The 18,502-nt window shown below is 44.4% G+C and overlaps 1 protein-coding gene across 2 annotated transcripts in view; it reads left to right on the top strand.

Annotated features, from left to right (window-relative positions):
- LOC139535761 (ephrin type-A receptor 8-like) overlaps positions 1-18,502 on the top strand; it is a 164,798-nt gene that overhangs the window by 132,452 nt on the left and 13,844 nt on the right. For both annotated transcript variants that reach the window (XM_071335532.1, XM_071335533.1), the window contains exon 6: positions 18,237-18,392. In XM_071335532.1, coding sequence (XP_071191633.1) covers positions 18,237-18,392 — 156 coding nt within the window. The remainder of the gene's footprint in view (positions 1-18,236; positions 18,393-18,502) is intronic.

Consider the following 18,502-nt stretch of genomic DNA (forward strand, 5'->3'; position numbering starts at 1 on the left):
GTGTCTATGGGGTCATATTGCACTTCCTAGGGCTTCCACTAGATGTCAACAGTCTTTAAAACCTTGTTTGAAGCTTCTACTATGAAGGGGGAGCGAATAAGAGCTGTTTGACTAAGAGGTCTGGCAAAATGCCATGAGCTAAGTCATGCGCGCGGCCGTGAGAGCGAGCTCTGTTCCTTTTCATTTCTAAAGACAAAGGAATTGTCCGGTTGAAACATTATTGAAGATTTATGATAAAAACATCCTAAAGATTGATTCTATACATCGTTTGACATGTTTCTACGAACTGTAATATAACTTTTTTGACTTTCTGTCTGAACTAATTGCTCGCGCATTGTGCATTTGGATTACTGGGCTAAACGCGCGAACAAAAAAGGGGTATTTGGACATAAATTATGGACTTTATCGAACAAAACAAACATTTATTGTGGAACTGGGATTCCTGGGAGTGCATTCCGATGAAGATCATCAAAGGTAACTCAGACCAGAGATATCTATCAACTATGCTAGTGCTTTTAGAGACTGTCGATTTAATATGAATTAATAAATATAACTTGTTATGCTCAGTAGAGGCAGCTGTGATAGGTACAGGATTCTTGTCTTTGTACCATCTCTCACAGCCCACTTTGTCCTTTTGAATTAAATAAATGAAAACACTTGATTAATTTCCTCTCTGATACTTCACAGTGAATCATGAAACAGACTCAAAAGTGGAGACAAGGCTCCTCTCTCACGTTCTCTCTCACTCCCTCTCCTATTTGCCTGCTGTGTGCTTTACACACATTCGTCAACTTTCTCCCTACATTTCTGTGAAGGTCTCCTTTTTTGTCTGGTATTTTCCTCTCTCTCTCTTCGTCTCACCCTTTCTTTCTGACTGTCCTCAGCTCTTACTCTTTCTTTGTATCACTCTCTCGCTCCTCTAACCTCTTTTCCCTTTTTCTCTTTCTTCCTCTCCTTTTGACCCCCCTCTCCCCTCTGTCTCTCCGCTCTGTTCCATCAGACACGGTTAGATGGTGACAGCCATTCAATTGGATAATTAACACCAGTTTAATGCTTGTTACCCACAATGCATTTGTCTCGTTTGATTTGTAATTATGAGGCGTTTTCAAAGGATAACATGTTTAGATCTGTGTAGCGCTCTCTTTGTGGTGGTTTTATCAGTGCCATTGATTTAAACCTACAGGGAAAGCAGGAGTTATATGACGGTCTATTATTATAAATTACTGTACTCTACTTGCCTGTGTATCAGATTATGTCTGTTCATTTCCTCGAAATAGAAATAGAATAAAATCTATTGTATTTGCACATCTTCCTTTTGGAGGTTTGCGTTTTTTTCTAAGCTGTTTGTTTAAATATGTTCCTGACTGTTTGTTGTACTTAGGTCATTTAATTAGCCGGTAAAGTGACTATAAAGACATATTACGGTCAAATTCCAGCCTCTGGGATAAAAAAATATGTTCTACTTGTACAACTTCAGATGTGTCATTTGTCTCCAGGGGAATGCAAAGCACTTGGTGAAATGAAGTCATGCTCTGGTGTCAGAGTACTGTTGCCCCGATCTCTTCTAACATTGTTTTAATAGTGTTGGTTTTGTTTTGTTTTCCATCCTCAATGTAATTTCACCACCTGAAATGTAATTCCACCACCTGCATGTACAGGTAACTGCCAAAATAAAGGAAACACCCAGAAAAAGTGTCTAATAGGGTGTTGAGACACCAAGAGCTGCCAGAACAGCTTCAATGTACCTTGGCATAGATTCTACAAATGTCTGGAACTCTATTGGAGGGATGCGACACCCTTCTATCACGATAAATTCTATTATTTGTTGTTTTGTTAATGGTGGTGGAAAACAGTTACATAATTTAATTGTATCTGGTCTAAGGTCTAACGTTTATATCCAATGATAAACCATTGAATTAATTAGCCGACTGTCTAATATCAGGACAAAGTTAGTGTGAATGTTTTAAATTTAAATAAGGAGATATGGTTCAAGTTAGACACACAGTTTACTTTTTATCCAGAATACCTTCAGAATTATCTTGTGCTGTCTCCAGTTACATTCATATTTTAATGAAATGGTCACAGCTTCTTCGTCCTTTACTGACCCCTGTTGAGAAAAAACAATCCCATCCACCCATTCTCTATCATTCCTCAACAACCCATCCCTCCATCCACCACTCTGTCCACAGTCTTCCAGCTCTGAGCTCATGTACATAGACACAGTCAGTCAGTCAATCAAAGACGTATCTAAATTGAAAGCAGAACATGTCATTTGAGACAACAACTGTGTTTCAAATGACTCAATCTATTCCATATAGTGCAATACAGTACTTATGGCAAGAGCCGTAGAGGGTGTAGTGTATAACGCTAAAGCCTCAAGCATTGGGTCAGATTAGTAACTCAGATAGTGGGACACAACCTTGTCTAGGAGTTTGGAGAGATTCACACCAGACTAACTCTAACCCATTTCCACCTGACTTTACTGACAAAGTTATCTATCACTCCTACCAGAACGGCAGTTCTACCTGCTTATTATTGACCGTTGTTTTGTCCCTGTAGAGAACTATAAAAGTGTGTGTGCATGTGCCTGTGCCTGGCTAGATTTCTTTGAGTTAGGCCACACTAGCTTTTTACTAACTGAATGCGGTCTATAGCTATGTATGTTAGTATAGTCCAGGTGATATGTGCCAAATTTTAGATGCCGTTCATTTTTTCATAAAAGCATGAAACTTGGTACACTTGTACAGTTTGGGATCCTGAACATTTTCAGAAAGGGAGCCATTGCAAAAACGCCTCCTGGTGGCTGTGGTGGACATTTTTCTATTCCTGATGTTTGATGATCAAAGATTACAATGGTGCCATGTACAACATCATAAACTATTCAGGTTATTATATAATGGTGGACCGCCATGGAAGGAAATGTCTGTCTGTGGCATAGAGAGCCATAGTGGTCTGCTACTGTCTTCTTGCCCCTGGTTGTGAAAGTGGATACTGTGTGTAAATTCACAGAACACAGGAAGGGCATTTGATTTCTCTGGACCCAGGGACTTCAAGGGGTGATTTCATTTGCAGGTATGTACCTCAAGTGCTTGCTGGTCCCAAATGCCACCCACCACTCCTCAAATTATATTTCAGAAGGGAACATTTTCAGTTTCGAGCAATTCACAATTCTCCTTTATGATTGCACTAGCAGTCAATAAAACAGAAATCAAACTCATTTTGCATCACATCAAAATCAATGACTACAAATTGCATTTATTTAGTGCTTTTCACAACAACAATTGTCAGAAAGTGCTTTACATTAACCCGGCCTAAACCCCCAAAGAGCAATCAGCAGCTGCACTATGTGGCAAGATAAAGAAAAGATGGAAGGAGCCTTCTTTAGCCGTACAGAGAAGATGGTTGGAGTGCAAGCTGTAAACTTTGGCAAGAAAGTACAGTAGAGTATATCTGACAACCAGACATTTAGATAAGACAAGTCATAATAAGTTAATGGCATGGATGACCAACAAGGTCATAGTAGATCAGAGTGTACAAGACCCTAGTCTGAGAGTTGTCCACATATGCGGACATAGATCTAATATTCTATATACTTATTCAATCCACGTCATCCCAAAATTTGTCTATATGTGGGCTTCTCTTGATGTGTTGTGTGAAATATTTGCAAACAGTTTTCTTGTACTGCTCATTGTTATGTATTTTGTTCAGCCAGAAGATGCAGCATATTCTCCTGAGACATCCACTGCTGAAAGACTTAATCCGTCTCATGTCGTTCTTGACAACACGCCAGTAATCCAAACCATACAATAGAACCGATTTGACATTGCTGTTATGTAGGTGGATATTTGTTTTGAGGCTGCTCTGCTCAGACCACCAGATGGGATGAGTTGGGCAAATGCACAATGTGGGGTTTTTGGCTAAGTTTAGAGATCTTCCAGCTGGGAGAACAGGCTCCACTGAATACCTCTGGGTTTATATGATGTGGTTTTGGTCATGATGCAGTCAATGGTAATAAGGAAGAGGATCTGAGAGATGAAGGAACACTGTCTCCCTCCAGACTGCACAGTGAACCACTCAGACTTGCGCAATCTGTGTGCGCAACCAATACACTTTGATTTGATATGATTTGATTTCATAATGACGTTGCATTCGAAGTGGTCGAAAATGTTCCCTATGATTGTCACAATCTTGAATAGTATATAGATCTTCCAGGAAGTGTCACCACTACCAAATGCCTTGAAGTCTATGACGTGAGAATGGGGAAGTCAGTGGACGATACGTCCTTGTACAAATCAGAATCATGCTTGCTTTGCCTTAGCTTGGTGTCAATGGCTGACGCCATACATTTTAGGTGATGCTGAATCAAAAGTAGCTGATGGCATTACCCCCAAACCGAGCTTCACTTTCCAGAATAAAAATAAATGTATCAAATCAACAACAGACATAATATTATATTGTGTACATTGTCAGACACAGTGATTTAATTGTATTTCTTCTTACACACATTCACCAATATATCATATTCTGAACTGTTTATTGTGTTGTACTTGGCGTTATTGTAATTCTTTACCATCAAAACATAGCTGTAGACATCACCTTTTCTGTGTTATGTTTGGTTCAGCAGATGTGAAGGAAAATGCATTGTCCTGCTACTGTACAGTATAAGGTGGGAAATAAAAATGGTTGCCACAACCGCCAAGAGGAGTTTTTGCGATGGCTCCCTTTCTGAAAATGTACAGGACCCAAAACTGTACAAGTTTCATGCTTTTATGAAAAAGTTAACAGAATTTTCAAACATCACCTGGACTAGTAAGAAAATAGCAATATGTGACCTTTTGCCAGCAGACCAGGTTGCACTCAAGACTCCTCCACTCCCGTTCCCCCTCAGTCTCCTCACGTGTGTAGGAATGATTTGCTTTTCCAACTCCTCTTTCTATACCGTGTTGTTTATTTATCCACTTATTCTGAGAATAAATCAAGGTCAGCACACAAAGCCAACACATAGCCACTAAGATTCATTGTAATGCAAATACTCCTGCATCTGGAACACTAGGCTGACAGACACTGACATGCCAAACAATACACAATACAAACACACACAAACACACACATAGAGTGCGCTGTCTGGTCTCTCCATTCTTGTTCTCCCGCTCTTCTCTCTCTCATTTCCTCTCTCTATTCAGTGTGTCAGACCAGAGTGAATCAGGATTGAAAGATCATACATCAGGGGTTATCTAAGGCACTGCATCTCAGTGCAAGATGCATCAGTACAGTCCCTGGTTCGAATCCAGGCTGTATCACATCCGGCCGTGATTGGGTGTCCCATAGGGCGGCCCACAATTGGCCCAGCATCGTCCGGGTTTGGCCGGGGTAGGCCGTCATTGTAAATAAGATTTTGTTATTAACTGACTTGCCTTTTTAAATAAAGGCAAGTATTCTCCCATACAGTGGGGAGAACAAGTATTTGATACACTGCCGATTTTGCAGGTTTTCCTACTTACAAAGCATGTAGAGGTCTGTAATTTTTATCATAGGTACACTTCAACTGTGAGAGACGGAATCTAAAATCAATCAAAAATCCAGAAAATCACATTGTATGATTTTTAAGTAATTCATTTGCATTTTATTGCATGACATAAGTATTTGATCACCTACCAACCAGTAAGAATTCCAGCTCTCACAGACCTGTTAGTTTTTCTTTAAGAAGCCCTCCTGTTGTCACGAATCCCGCTTCCTGAGTCTGTTTTTGCCTGTGTTCTGTCCTGGAGTGTTTTTTCCGGTGTCCTGGAACACACCCTGTCTGGTTGCCGGGCGACGTAGCTAGTTGGAGGATCTCTGAGTACCCGCACCTGTATCCCATCAGCTATCTGCACACCTGGTCCTGATCATCACCCCTCCACTTCATAAGCGCTGACCTGACATCCATTCCCTGCCGGATCGTTAGCCATGAACAGTATGCTGTGCCAGCGTATCAGCCTCCAGTTTGATAGAGTTTGTTTTGTTGTTTTGTACGTCTTGCTTGCCTTGAACTTACCTCCGTTTTTTCTGTCTACAGTCATTCACCCGGAACACTCATCCCATCCCTACCTGGTCGTCGGTGACTTCAGTTACTTCCTTGGATCTGCTTACTCAATTCCATCAACTCACCTCCGCTGCCCGCTCCGCTACTTGGATTTTTCTATCACTACATTTAAACTTGTAAATAAATACTCACCTTCGTCTTACTCTCCTTGTCCTGGTCTGCTTCTGGGTTCTACTTTAGAGAACCGTGACAGAACGATCCGGCCAGGAATGAACCCAGCGGACCTGGACTCCGTTCGACATGCCATTACCCATCAGGGGAAGATATTGGGACAACACAGCACGGCGCTACAGGAGATAGCGATTTCAGTCCAGAACTTCTCTGCTAGCTTGGCGAGTATCCAGGATCAGCTCAGTTTGCCGGCGGATTCTCCACCACCTGTTTCACCCCTCTCACCTGCCGCTTCTGGAGCGGTTTCCTTCCGTGAGCCCAAGGTACCGAAGCCTGATAAATACGAAGGGGATTTGGGAAGATGCCGTTCATTTCTTATGCAGTGTGGTTTAGTGTTTGATCTGCAGCCCCACTCTTACGCCACAGACAAGGCTAGGATAGCTTTTGTTATTGAATTGCTGCGTGGTAGAGCTTTGGAATGGGCTTCAGCTGTTTGGGAACAACAGGACACCTGCATGGCGTCATACCAGGAGTTCACGGCAGAGATGAGAAAGCTTTTTGACCATCCAGTCCGAGGTAAGGACGCAGCTAAGCGGTTGTTCTCTCTTCGCCAAGGAGCTCGTTACGTGGCAGACTTTGTGATTGAGTTCCGGACATTGGCTGTGGAGAGTGGGTGGAATGAGGAGGCACTACAAGCGGCTTTTTACCAGGGGTTGTCGGAGCAACTCAAGGATGAGCTGATCTCCTATCCGGAGCCTTGTGACCTGGACAGTTTGGTCGCATTATCTATTAGGGTGGATAACAGAGTTCGAGAGAGAAGGAGGGAGAAGCAGTGGGTCCGGTCCAATCAATCAGCTACTCGGTTACCATTCGGGTCAGGAGGTGGACCAGAAGGTGTTAATCATGTTTCCTCACACGGGATTAGTGGAGGAGTCCTGCCGCCAGATCCTGAACCTATGCAAGTGGGGCGGCACGGGTTAACTAAGGACGAGCGCCAACGTAGACGTGAGACCAACAGCTGCCTCTACTGTGGTAGCTCGGGACATTACATCTCCGTTTGTCCTCAGCGCCCGTTATACTGCTCGGCTCGTTAAGTTTGGGAGGTTTGTTAGCGAGCCAGTTTCAACCTCTCAAGAGCCCTGTCAGACCTCGTTTTCCTGCTACCCTCATAAATAAGAATCAGAGTTTAGCGATTAACGCTTTCATCGATTCAGGTGCCGATGACAGCTTCATTGATGCCGACTTAGTGGAACAGCTGGGGCTTTCCAAGGAGCAATTACCGGAAGCCATTGAAGCAACCACTCTGAATGGCAGTAGTCTGGCACGGATCACTATGAGGACTGAACCGGTTAAGATGTTGTTGTCGGGGAATCATTCAGAGGTTATTTCTTTTTTCATTTTGCCTTCCCCCATGTTCCTCTGGTTCTTGGATACCCCTGGCTAAGAGAACACAATCCCTCGTTCGATTGGGTGACTGGAAAGGTAACTAGTTGGAGCATTGAGTGCCATGCTAACTGCCTCAGGACTGCCTGTTCTCATGCTGTCCCCAGTCGGGTCAGTGAGTCTGCTCCTCCTGATTTGTCCCTGGTTCCTGAAACATATCACAAGTTGGGTGAGGTGTTCAGTAAGCAGAAGGCTCAGTCACTTACTCCACACCGACCTTATGATTGTACGATTAATCTGTTCCCTGGAGCTGCCTTTCCCAAGGGACGGTTATACAGTATCTCTCGACCTGAGCGGGAAGCCCTGGAGACCTACATAAAGGAGTCTCTTGCTGCAGGTCTCATTCGTCCCTCGTCATCACCCCTGGGAGCTGGATTTTTTTTTGTGAGTAAGAAGGATGGCTCTCTTCGACCGTGTATTGATTATCGGGGGTTGAATGATATTACGGTCAAGAACAAGTACCCCCTGCCCTTGATGAGCTCCGCTTTCGATTCTTTACAGGGTGCTACTGTGTTTACGAAGCTTGATCTACGCAATGCGTATCATCTGGTTCGGATCAAAGAGGGGGACGAGTGGTTGACTGGGTTCAATACACCTATGGGACATTTCGAGTACCAGGTGATGCCGTTTGGACTTTCCAACGCTCCAGCAGTGTTCCAGAGTTTGGTGAATGACGTGCTGAGGGATATGATCGGTCTGTTTGTGTTCGTTTACCTGGATGACATCCTGATTTTCTCCAAGGAGCTTTCCAGCCACATCCAGCATGTTAAGCAGGTCCTGCAGCGGTTATTGGAGAACCGTCTGTTTGTGAAGGCAGAGAAGTGTGATTTTCACGCCCACACTACATCCTTCCTCGGGTACATCATCTCCAGGGGTGAGATCAAGATGGACCAAGCGAAGGTTCGGGCGGTTCGGGATTGGGCCCGGCCCGGCACGAGATTGCAGCTCCAGAGATTCCTGGGATTTGCGAACTTCTATCGGAGGTTTATCCGTGATTACAGCCGGGTGGCCGCCCCTTTAACTGCTCTGACGTCTTGCACCAGAATTTTCTGTTGGACTCCTGAGGCAGACCGAGCATTTCTGAACTTGAAGAGCCGATTCACCAATGCCCCGATTCTCTCTCAACCTGACACTTCCCGTCAGTTTGTTGTTGAGGTGGACGCATCTGATGTGGGGGTGGGCGCCATCCTGTCCCAGCATAGCTCCACTCACGGTAAACTCCATCCCTGCGCCTTCTACTCTTGTCGTCTTTCACCAGCTGAGAGAAACTACGATGTGGGTAAACGGGAGCTTCTCGCTGTGAAGCTTGCCTTGGAGGAGTGGCGTCACTGGTTGGAGGGAGCGGAGCAACCGTTTGTGGTCTGGACTGACCACAAGAATCTGGCTTACGTGCAATCGGCTAAACGTCTCAACTCCCGTCAGGCCAGGTGGGCTTTGTTTTTTGGACGCTTCAATTTTTCCCTGACGTTCCGACCTGGGTCGAAGAACGGCAAGGCGGACGCCTTGTCCCGGATGTTCTCCAAGACGGAGGAGAGTGGGGCCAAGACTGAGACGATTATTCCCCAGAACCTTGTCGTGGGAGCCGTTACATGGAGGATTGAGGAGGATGTGATGGCGGCCCTTCGGACGCAGCCCGGCCCCGGTAACGGTCCAACCGGTCGGTTGTTCGTGCCTGAGTCGGTCCGTTCTGATGTCCTTCAGTGGTCCCACGCCAGCAAGATAGCTTGTCACCCTGGCGTTGCCCGGACTATGGCGCTACTGCGCAGACGATTTTGGTGGCCTGCCATGGGAGAAGATACCCGGAGGTTTGTTGCCGCTTGTCCTGTTTGTGCGCAGAATAAAAGTACCAATCAGCCCAGCTCTGGGCTTCTTCACCCCCTACCTATTCCCCGGCGACCTTGGTCGCATCTGGCCCTGGACTTTGTCACAGGGTTGCCCTCTTCTGTTGGGAACACGGTCATTCTGACCATTGTGGACAGATTCAGTAAGTTCGCTCACTTTGTCCCCATCTCCAAGCTTCCATCTGCCACTGAGACGTCCGAGATCCTTGTTAGGGAGGTTTTCAGGGTCCACGGATTGCCCAGTGACATTGTTTCTGACCGTGGTCCTCAGTTTACCTCTGCTGTCTGGAGATCTTTCTGTTTGGCCATTGGAGCTACAGTCAGTCTCACATCTGGTTTTCACCCCCAATCTAATGGTCAGGCGGAGAGAGCCAACCAGAAGATGGAGTCCACGCTGCGCTGTCTTGTCTCCTCTGATCCCACCTCTTGGTCCTCTCAGTTACCCTGGGTCGAGTATGCCCATAATACTCTCCCTTCATCTGCAACTGGGATGTCTCCCTTCCAGTGCCTGTATGGTTACCAACCTCCCTTGTTTCCTTCTCAGGAGAGGGATCTCTCGGTTCCCTCTGTCCAGGCCCACATTCGTTGTTGCCACCGGACCTGGCATCGGGCCAGGAAGGCCCTCCTTAGAGTTTCGGACCGGTATCAGATCCAGGCGAATCGTCGCCGTATTCCTGCTCCCTCTTATACCGTCGGAGATAAGGTTTGGTTGGCTACACGGGATCTTCCTCTACGGACTGAGTCGAAGAAACTGTCACAGAAGTTCATTGGTCCGTTTGTGGTAGAGAGAATCATTAATCCTGTTGTGGTTCGACTCAAGTTGCCTGCAACGCTTAGAGTACACCCCACCTTTCATGTCTCCTGCCTCAAGCCGGTTCTCCTCAGTCCTCTGTTGCCCCCTCCTCCTCGTCCTCCTCCCCCTCGGATGATCGGAGGTGGTCCTGCCTACACGGTGCGCCGCATCATGGACTCCAGACGGCGGGGTCGAGGGTTCCAGTATCTTGTGGATTGGGAAGGATATGGTCCAGAGGAGAGGAGTTGGATTCCTCGGCGTCAGATCCTTGATGCTGACCTGCTTCGTGACTTCTACCGCCTTCACCCTGGCGCTCCGGGTAGTACGCCAGGTGGCGTTCGTCGGAGGGGGGGTACTGTCACGAATCCCGCTTCCTGAGTCTGTTTTTGCCTGTGTTCTGTCCTGGAGTGTTTTTTCCGGTGTCCTGGAACGCACCCTGTCTGGTTGCAAGGGCGACGTAGCTAGTTGGAGGATCTCTGAGTACCCGCACCTGTATCCCATCAGCTATCTGCACACCTGGTCCTGATCATCACCCCTCCACTTCATAAGCGCTGACCTGACATCCATTCCCTGCCGGATCGTTAGCCATGAACAGTATGTTGTGCCAGCGTATCAGCCTCCAGTTTGATAGAGTTTGTTTTGTTGTTTTGTACGTCTTGCTTGCCTTGAACTTACCTCCGTTTTTTCTGTCTACAGTCATTCACCCGGAACACTCATCCCATCCCTACCTGGCCGTCGGTGACTTCAGTTACTTCCTTGGATCTGCTTACTCAATTCCATCAACTCACCTCCGCTGCCCGCTCCGCTACATGGATTTTTCTATCACTACATTTAAACTTGTAAATAAATACTCCCCTTCGTCTTACTCTCCTTGTCCTGGTCTGCTTCTGGGTTCTACTTTAGAGAACCGTGACACCTGTTCTCCACTCATTACCTGTATTAACTGCACCTGTTTGAACTCGTTACCTGTATAAAAGACACCTGTCCACACACTCAATCAAACAGACTCCAACCTCTCCACAATGGCCAAGACCAGAGAGCCTTGTAAGGACATCAGGGCTACAAATGTAGACCTGCACAAGGCTGGGATGGGCTACAGGACAATAGGCAAGCAGTTTGGTGAGAAGGCAACACTGTTGGAGCAATTATTCAAGATGACGGTCAATCACCCTCGGTCTGTGGCTCCATGCAAGATCTCACCTCGTGGGGCATCAATGATCATGAGGAAGGTGAGGGATCAGCCCAGAACTACACGGCAGGACCTGGTCAATGACCTGAAGAGAGCTGGGACCACAGTCTCAAAGAAAACCATTAGTAACACACTACGCCGTCATGGATTAAAATCCTGCAGCGCACGCAAGGTCCCCCTGCTCAAGCCAGCACATGTCCAGGCCCGTCTGAAGTTTGCCAATGACCATCTGGATGATCCAGAGGAGGAATGGGAGAAGGTCATGTGGTCTGATGAGACAAAAATAGAGCTTTTTGGTCTAAACTACACTCGCCGTGTTTGGAGGAAGAAGAAGGATGAGTACAACCCCAAGAACACCATCCCAACCGTGAAGCATGGAGGTGGAAACATCATTCTTTGGGGATGCTTTTCTGCAAAGGTGGACAGAACGACTGCACCGTATTGAGGGGAGGATGGATAGGGTCATACAGTGAGGGAAAAAAGTATTTGATCCCCTGCTGATTTTGTACGTTTGCCCACTGACAAAGAAATTATCAGTCTATAATTTTAATGGTAGGTTTATTTGAACAGTGAGAGACAGAATAACAACAAAAATATCCAGAAAAACGCATGTCAAAAATGTTATAAATTGATTTGCATTTTAATGAGGGAAATAAGTATTTGACCCCCTCTCAATCAGAAAGATTTCTGGCTCCCAGGTGTCTTTCATACAGGTAACGAGCTGAGATTAGGAGCACACTCTTAAAGGGAGTGCTCCTAATCTCAGTTTCTTTCCTGTATAAAAGACACCTATCCACAGAAGCAATCAATCAATCAGATTCCAAACTCTCCACCATGGCCAAGACCAAAGAGCTCTCCAAGGATGTCAGGGACAAGATTGTAGATCTACACAAGGCTGGAATGGGCTACAAGACCATTGCCAAGCAGTTTGGTGAGTAGGTGACAACAGTTGGTGCGATTATTCGCAATTGGAAGAAACACAAAAGAACTGTCAAACTCCCTTGGCCTGGGGCTCCATGTAAGATCTCACCTCGTGGAGTTGCAATGATCATGAGAATGGTGAGGAATCAGCCCAGAACTACACAGGAGGATCTTGTCAATGATCTCAAGGCAGCTGGGACCATAGTCACCAAGAAAACAATTGGTAACACACTACGCCGTGAAGGACTGAAATCCTGCAGCGCCCGCAAGGTCCCCCTGCTCAAGAAAGCACATATACATGCCCGTCTGAAGTTTGCCAATGAACATCTGAATGATTCAGAGGACAACTGGGTGAACGTGTTGTGGTCAGATGAGACCAAAATGGAGTTCTTTGGCATCAACTCAACTTGCCGTGTTTGGAGGAGGAGGAATGCTGCCTATGACCCCAAGAAACCATCCCCACCGTCAAACATGGAGGTGGAAACATTATGCTTTGGGGGTGTTTTTCTGCTAAGGGGACAGGACAACTTCACAGCATCAAAGGGACGATGGACGGGGCCATGTACCGTCAAATCTTGGGTGAAAACCTCCTTCCCTCAGCCAGGGTATTGAAAATGGGTCGTGGATGGGTATTCCAGCATGACAATGACCCAAAACACACGGCCAAGGCAACAAAGGAGTGGCTCAAGAAAAAGCACATTAAGGTCCTGGAGTGGCCTAGCCAGTCTCCAGACCTTAATCCCATAGAAAATCTGTGGAGGGAGCTGAAGGTTCGAGTTGCCAAACGTCAGCCTCGAAACCTTAATGACTTGAAGAAGATCTGCAAAGAGGAGTGGGACAAAATCCCTCCTGAGATGTGTGCAAACCTGGTGGCCAACTACAAGAAACATCTGACCTCTGTGATTGCCAACAAGGGTTTTGCCACCAAGTACTAAGTCATGTTTTGCAGAGGGGTCAAATACTTATTTCCCTCATTAAAATGCAAATCAATTTATAACATTTTTGACATGCGTTTTTCTGGATTTTTTTGTTGATATTCTGTCTCTCACTGTTCAAATAAACCTACCATTAAAATTACAGACTGACAACCAACCTTACAGACAACCAGGGCAACTAAGGAGTGGCTCCGTAAGAAGCATCTCAAGGTCCTGGAGTGGCCTAGCCAGTCTCCAGACCTGAACCCAATAGAAAATCTTTGGAGGGAGCTGAAAGTCCGTATTGCCCAGCGACAGCCCCGAAACCTGAAGGATCTGGAGAAGGTCTGTATGGAGGAGTGGGCCAAAATCCCTGCTGCAGTGTGTGCAAACCTGGTCAAGAACTACAGGAAATGTATGATCTCTGTAATTGCAAACAAATGTTTCTGTACCAAATATTAAGTTCTGCTTTTCTGATGTATCAAATACTTATGTCATGCAATAAAATGCAAAGTAATTACTTAAAAATCATACAATGTGATTTTCTGGATTTTTTGATTCCGTCTCTCACAGTTGAAGTGTACCTATGATAAAAATTACAGACCTCTACATGCTTTGTAAGTAGGAAAACCTGCAGAATCGGCAGTGTATCAAATACTTGTTCTCCCCACTGTATCTGTGTGTGTGTGGGTGCTACTGCGTTTATAGTTTTACTGCTTCTATTATTTGTGTGCGTGTGTGTGTGTTCTTGAGTGCATGTGGTGTGTGACATGTGTGTAGTATTATCGTTATTTCGAACTGTGTGTGAATGTGTGCATGCTCCTGGTAAATCTGTCAGAGACTTCAAAGTGCTAGCCGCCTCCCTCCTTGATGAGCGAGCTATTCCGATGTTTATCATGACCAGCTTTTCAACTCAGGAGCCTCACAAAAAACATCAAGGGATGGAGGGATTAATGGGGAAAAAAGGAAGAGAGAAAACAGTGTGGGAATAATATTGCAAATAGAAATAGTTTCCGGTTCCCTGGGGGACACTGACGTAAGAGAGAGGTGCGTATCAGCCCCGTCTGTTAATCTGTTTGTTTCCAAACTGTCTGTCTGTGTGTTCCAGATGGTATATTCAGCATCAGTACTGGCACTCTTACTGTCAGGGTTCATTGTTAATGTAGCCCTTTCCTGCAATCAAATGACCTAGTGGCTGTCACGACTTCCGCCGAAGTCGGTCCCTCTCCTTGTTCGGCGGCATTCGCCTGTCGACGTCACCGGCTTTTTAGCTACCGCCGATCCACTTTTCATTTTCCATTTGTTTTGTCTTTGTTTCACACACCTGTTTTCAATCCCACAATCACCTATTCATTATTTAACCCTCTGTTCCCCCCATGGTTTTTGTGAGTGATTGTTTATTTTGTATTTTCGGTCTGTCAGGGTGTATGTGTATTTGTTACTTTGTATATTTTACCTTTTGAGTAAAGCACGTTTGATTACTCATATCTGCTGTCCTGCGCCTGACTCTCTACACCAGCTACACCTAGGGCCCATTACAGTGGCCTCATGGGTGGAATGTTATTAATATTTTTCAGAATTTCAGAATTAATAAACTTTTATTTTTTTACGCCTAAATTCTTGTGTTTCTATGTCAAACTGTTTTGTTATATTGTGATGTATACAAAGTTTAATATTGGGATGCACACTCAAAATGTAATACATCTCAACTCTATGTCTGACATGGTACAGGTGTCTTCTTTTTTTAGCCCATAACCATGTGAGGTGTTTACTTTTGTTTCAAAGTACATTTGTTTAAGACCGTGATTTTTTTGTTTTTATTTTTTTAATTAAACCTTTATTTAACTAGGCAAGTCAGTTAAGAACAAATTGTTATTTACAATGACGGCCTACCAAAAGGCAAAAGGCCTCCTGCGGGGACGGGTGCTGGGATAAAAAAAATATATACAGTGGGGAGAACAAGTATTTGATACAAATGCAATAAAATGCAAATTATTTACTTAAAAATCATACAATGTGATTTTCTGTATTTTTGTTTTAGATTCCGTCTCTCACAGTTGAAGTGTACCTATGATAAAAATTACAGACCTCTACATGCTTTGTAAGTAGGAAAACCTGCAAAATCGACAGTGTATCAAACACTTGTTCTCCCCACTGTATGTATATATATATATATATATATATATATATATATATATATATATATATATATATAGGAACATAACACACATCACGACAAGAGAGACAACACTACATAAATAGAGACCTAAGACAACAACATAGCAAGAGCGCATCACAACACACCATGGTAGCAACACAACATGACATCAACATGGTAGCAACACAACATGACAACAACATGGTAGCAACACAACATGGTAGCAGCACAAAACATGGTACAAATATTATTGGGCTCAGACAACAGCACAAAGGGCAAGAAGTTAGAGACAACAATACACCTCGTAAAGCAGCCACAACTGTCAGTAAGAGTGTCCATGATTGAGTCTTTGAATGAAGAGATTGAGATAAAACTGTCCAGTTTGAATGTTTGTTGCAGCCCGTCCCAGTCGCCAGCTGCAGCAAACTGAAAAGAGGAGCAACCCAGGGATGTGTGTGCTTTGGGGATCTTTAACAGAATGTGACTAGCAGAACAGGTGTTGTATGTGGAGGATGAGGGCTGCAGTATATCTCAGATAGGGGGGAGTGAGGCCTAAGAGGGTTTTATAATTAAGCATCATTTTTTTTAGCACACTGCAGTAAAATTAAGGGGTATTGAGAGACTTTAGTAAATTACGGAAAGGCATAAAGAAATATAATCAACAACATTGAGTGCTGTACAATACAGTAATACAATATAGTAACACACACGTTTTTTGTGATCCATATTCTGTATTTTTTTAAATAATGGTCAAAATGAGGTAATAGGATGGTCATCCTTCTGGCAGATCGCTCGAGATTGACTTCGAAATTGGACGTCTGCCCATGTCGTGAGGATGTCGGGAAATGCCTTTAAAGCAGCCCACTAGGGGCAACAGCGAGCACTATTACCATGAAGTGGACGGGGGTGGTGGATGGGCTTAATCCCATGACTCCGGATCTGAAGTGGTAGACACAAATGTTTAATTTCTTTGATTTAACCCTATCCCAAACCATGCACCTAAACACACGTATGACTCCTTTCTATGTGCACCAATATTACAGTCTGTTTAACTGAATTGCCCTGTGAAAGATCATATTTTAGAACTTAGCTGGTTATGTTGGCAATTGAACAAGCTTTCAAATGATGCCACCTGACCCAGATTGCGGTTTATAATGGGCCGTAAACAACAACAGTAATTGTGGGATGGCGGGGATGCAAAACAACAAAACAAGAGTGCTTGCTCTAGTCCCTCAATGGCACAGCTAGGAGGGTTCAATGAAGCACCTTATTGTTGATGACTCTTCTTTGAGTCGTAAAAATGTATTGGAATTACTTAGGAACTCCTTGGAGAGGTGTGTGGCCACTTGGAGACACCACTTACTCCTCTCATTCAGACCCTTGTCATTTTTTTGTCTTATGTTACACGTACCCAATATTTTCCAGGAATATTCTTATTATGCTACTAAGTGTATCCAGAATATTGTCAGTTTTCGTTATCAACAAACGCAGCAAAAAGTATAGTAAATATAACATGCACATAAAATCAACAGTGTAGTGTCCTCATCTTTGGTCTAATAATGTTTCCACTATTTCGAAACTGTTCCATTTCAATTGCTATCATGCTTATGCATATGCATTTCTTCTGTAAGAAACATTTCAATGTATCCCAGTCCATATAGGCCAATTCCCACGAGTATAAAGGGTTAATGTTTTAACCCTATCCAAAACCTTAACCTTTCATTTCTAAATGTAACGTTTGGAGCGACTTTACATTTGAGGTTGGGGAAATGTAATGATGCTGAGCAGGAGGAGTCAAGCCAGGGTGTCAAAAACACCAAGAAATCTGACGTTTGGCGCAACTTTGAAATTTGGAGAAATGTGGAAAAACATCAGAATCTGAAGTCAAATTGGAAAAACCATGAGATCTTGTTGCATCCTTTACAGAGCAGAGACGTGTTGGTAAGCTTTTTTCTTTTTTTACTGAGGAGGCACGATGAAACCATGATGTTGCCAGATATTTCCGTTTCACCTGCCACATAAACCATCATTTATCAGTGGAGCCTGTATTATTGAAAGTTAATATGTAGTATGTGTGCTGAATAAGGTTGAAACGTGGTCTACATTTAGATTATCCTACGGGAGTATGAACAGTGCACTGACTCTTTGGCCCAAATGTGTGTGTAAAAGTCTAACTTTCTTCTCCCTCCTCTCCAGTCAGTGAGTCTATGCAGGGTTCCAATTACATATTGACTGTTGGAGTTTCCCTAGAAATAATGGGGTGGACCAAAGAATAATATTTTCCAAGATTATTATGCGTATTCATATACATTTTTGTTTCTCTCTCCTTTCTTTCCACTCTCTCCCTTCCCTTCTCAATTTCAATTTTCAAATTCAATTTAAGGGCTTTATTGGCATGGGAAACGTATGTCTACATTGCCAAAGCAAGTGAAATAGATAATAAACAAACGATAAATTAACAATAGTCTAATAAACAATAGTCATCAGTAGTCTTAAGTCTGTCTACGTTCAGCCGCAAGCCGACTTTAAAGGCGAAGCTGACTAATCTATAAATCACATTGTATTAACTGCTCAATGGTAAAATGGTAAAACATTATCAGTGAGCATTACACTTACAAAAATGTAATATTATAGTGTTGTAATGATGTGCAAATAGTCTCTCTCTCCCCCTCTCTCCCTTTATTTCTCTCTCTCCACTTTGCTCTCTCCCTCTCTCTCTCCCCCCTCTCTCTTCCCCCCTCTCTCTTCCCCCCTTCTCTCTCCAACCCTCTCTTTCCCATGCAGCGTGTGAGGTGGGTTTCTATAAGCCAATGGCAGGTGATGGGTTGTGTGGGAGGTGTCCTCTACAAAGCCACTCAGAGACCAGAGCTGCCCTCTACTGCCCCTGTGACTCCATCCACTACAGGGCCCTTACAGACCCCCCTGCTGCACCCTGCACAAGTACATAACTCACAAACGCACACAGTTATGCACACACACAGACTGAATAATCCACTACACATGTAGGTCCACCTCTCTCACACATGGCCTGGGTGACCTGTGTGATTTGG

The sequence above is a fragment of the Salvelinus alpinus genome, chromosome 12, assembly GCF_045679555.1.
Source record: "Salvelinus alpinus chromosome 12, SLU_Salpinus.1, whole genome shotgun sequence".
Lineage (NCBI taxonomy): Eukaryota > Metazoa > Chordata > Actinopteri > Salmoniformes > Salmonidae > Salvelinus > Salvelinus alpinus.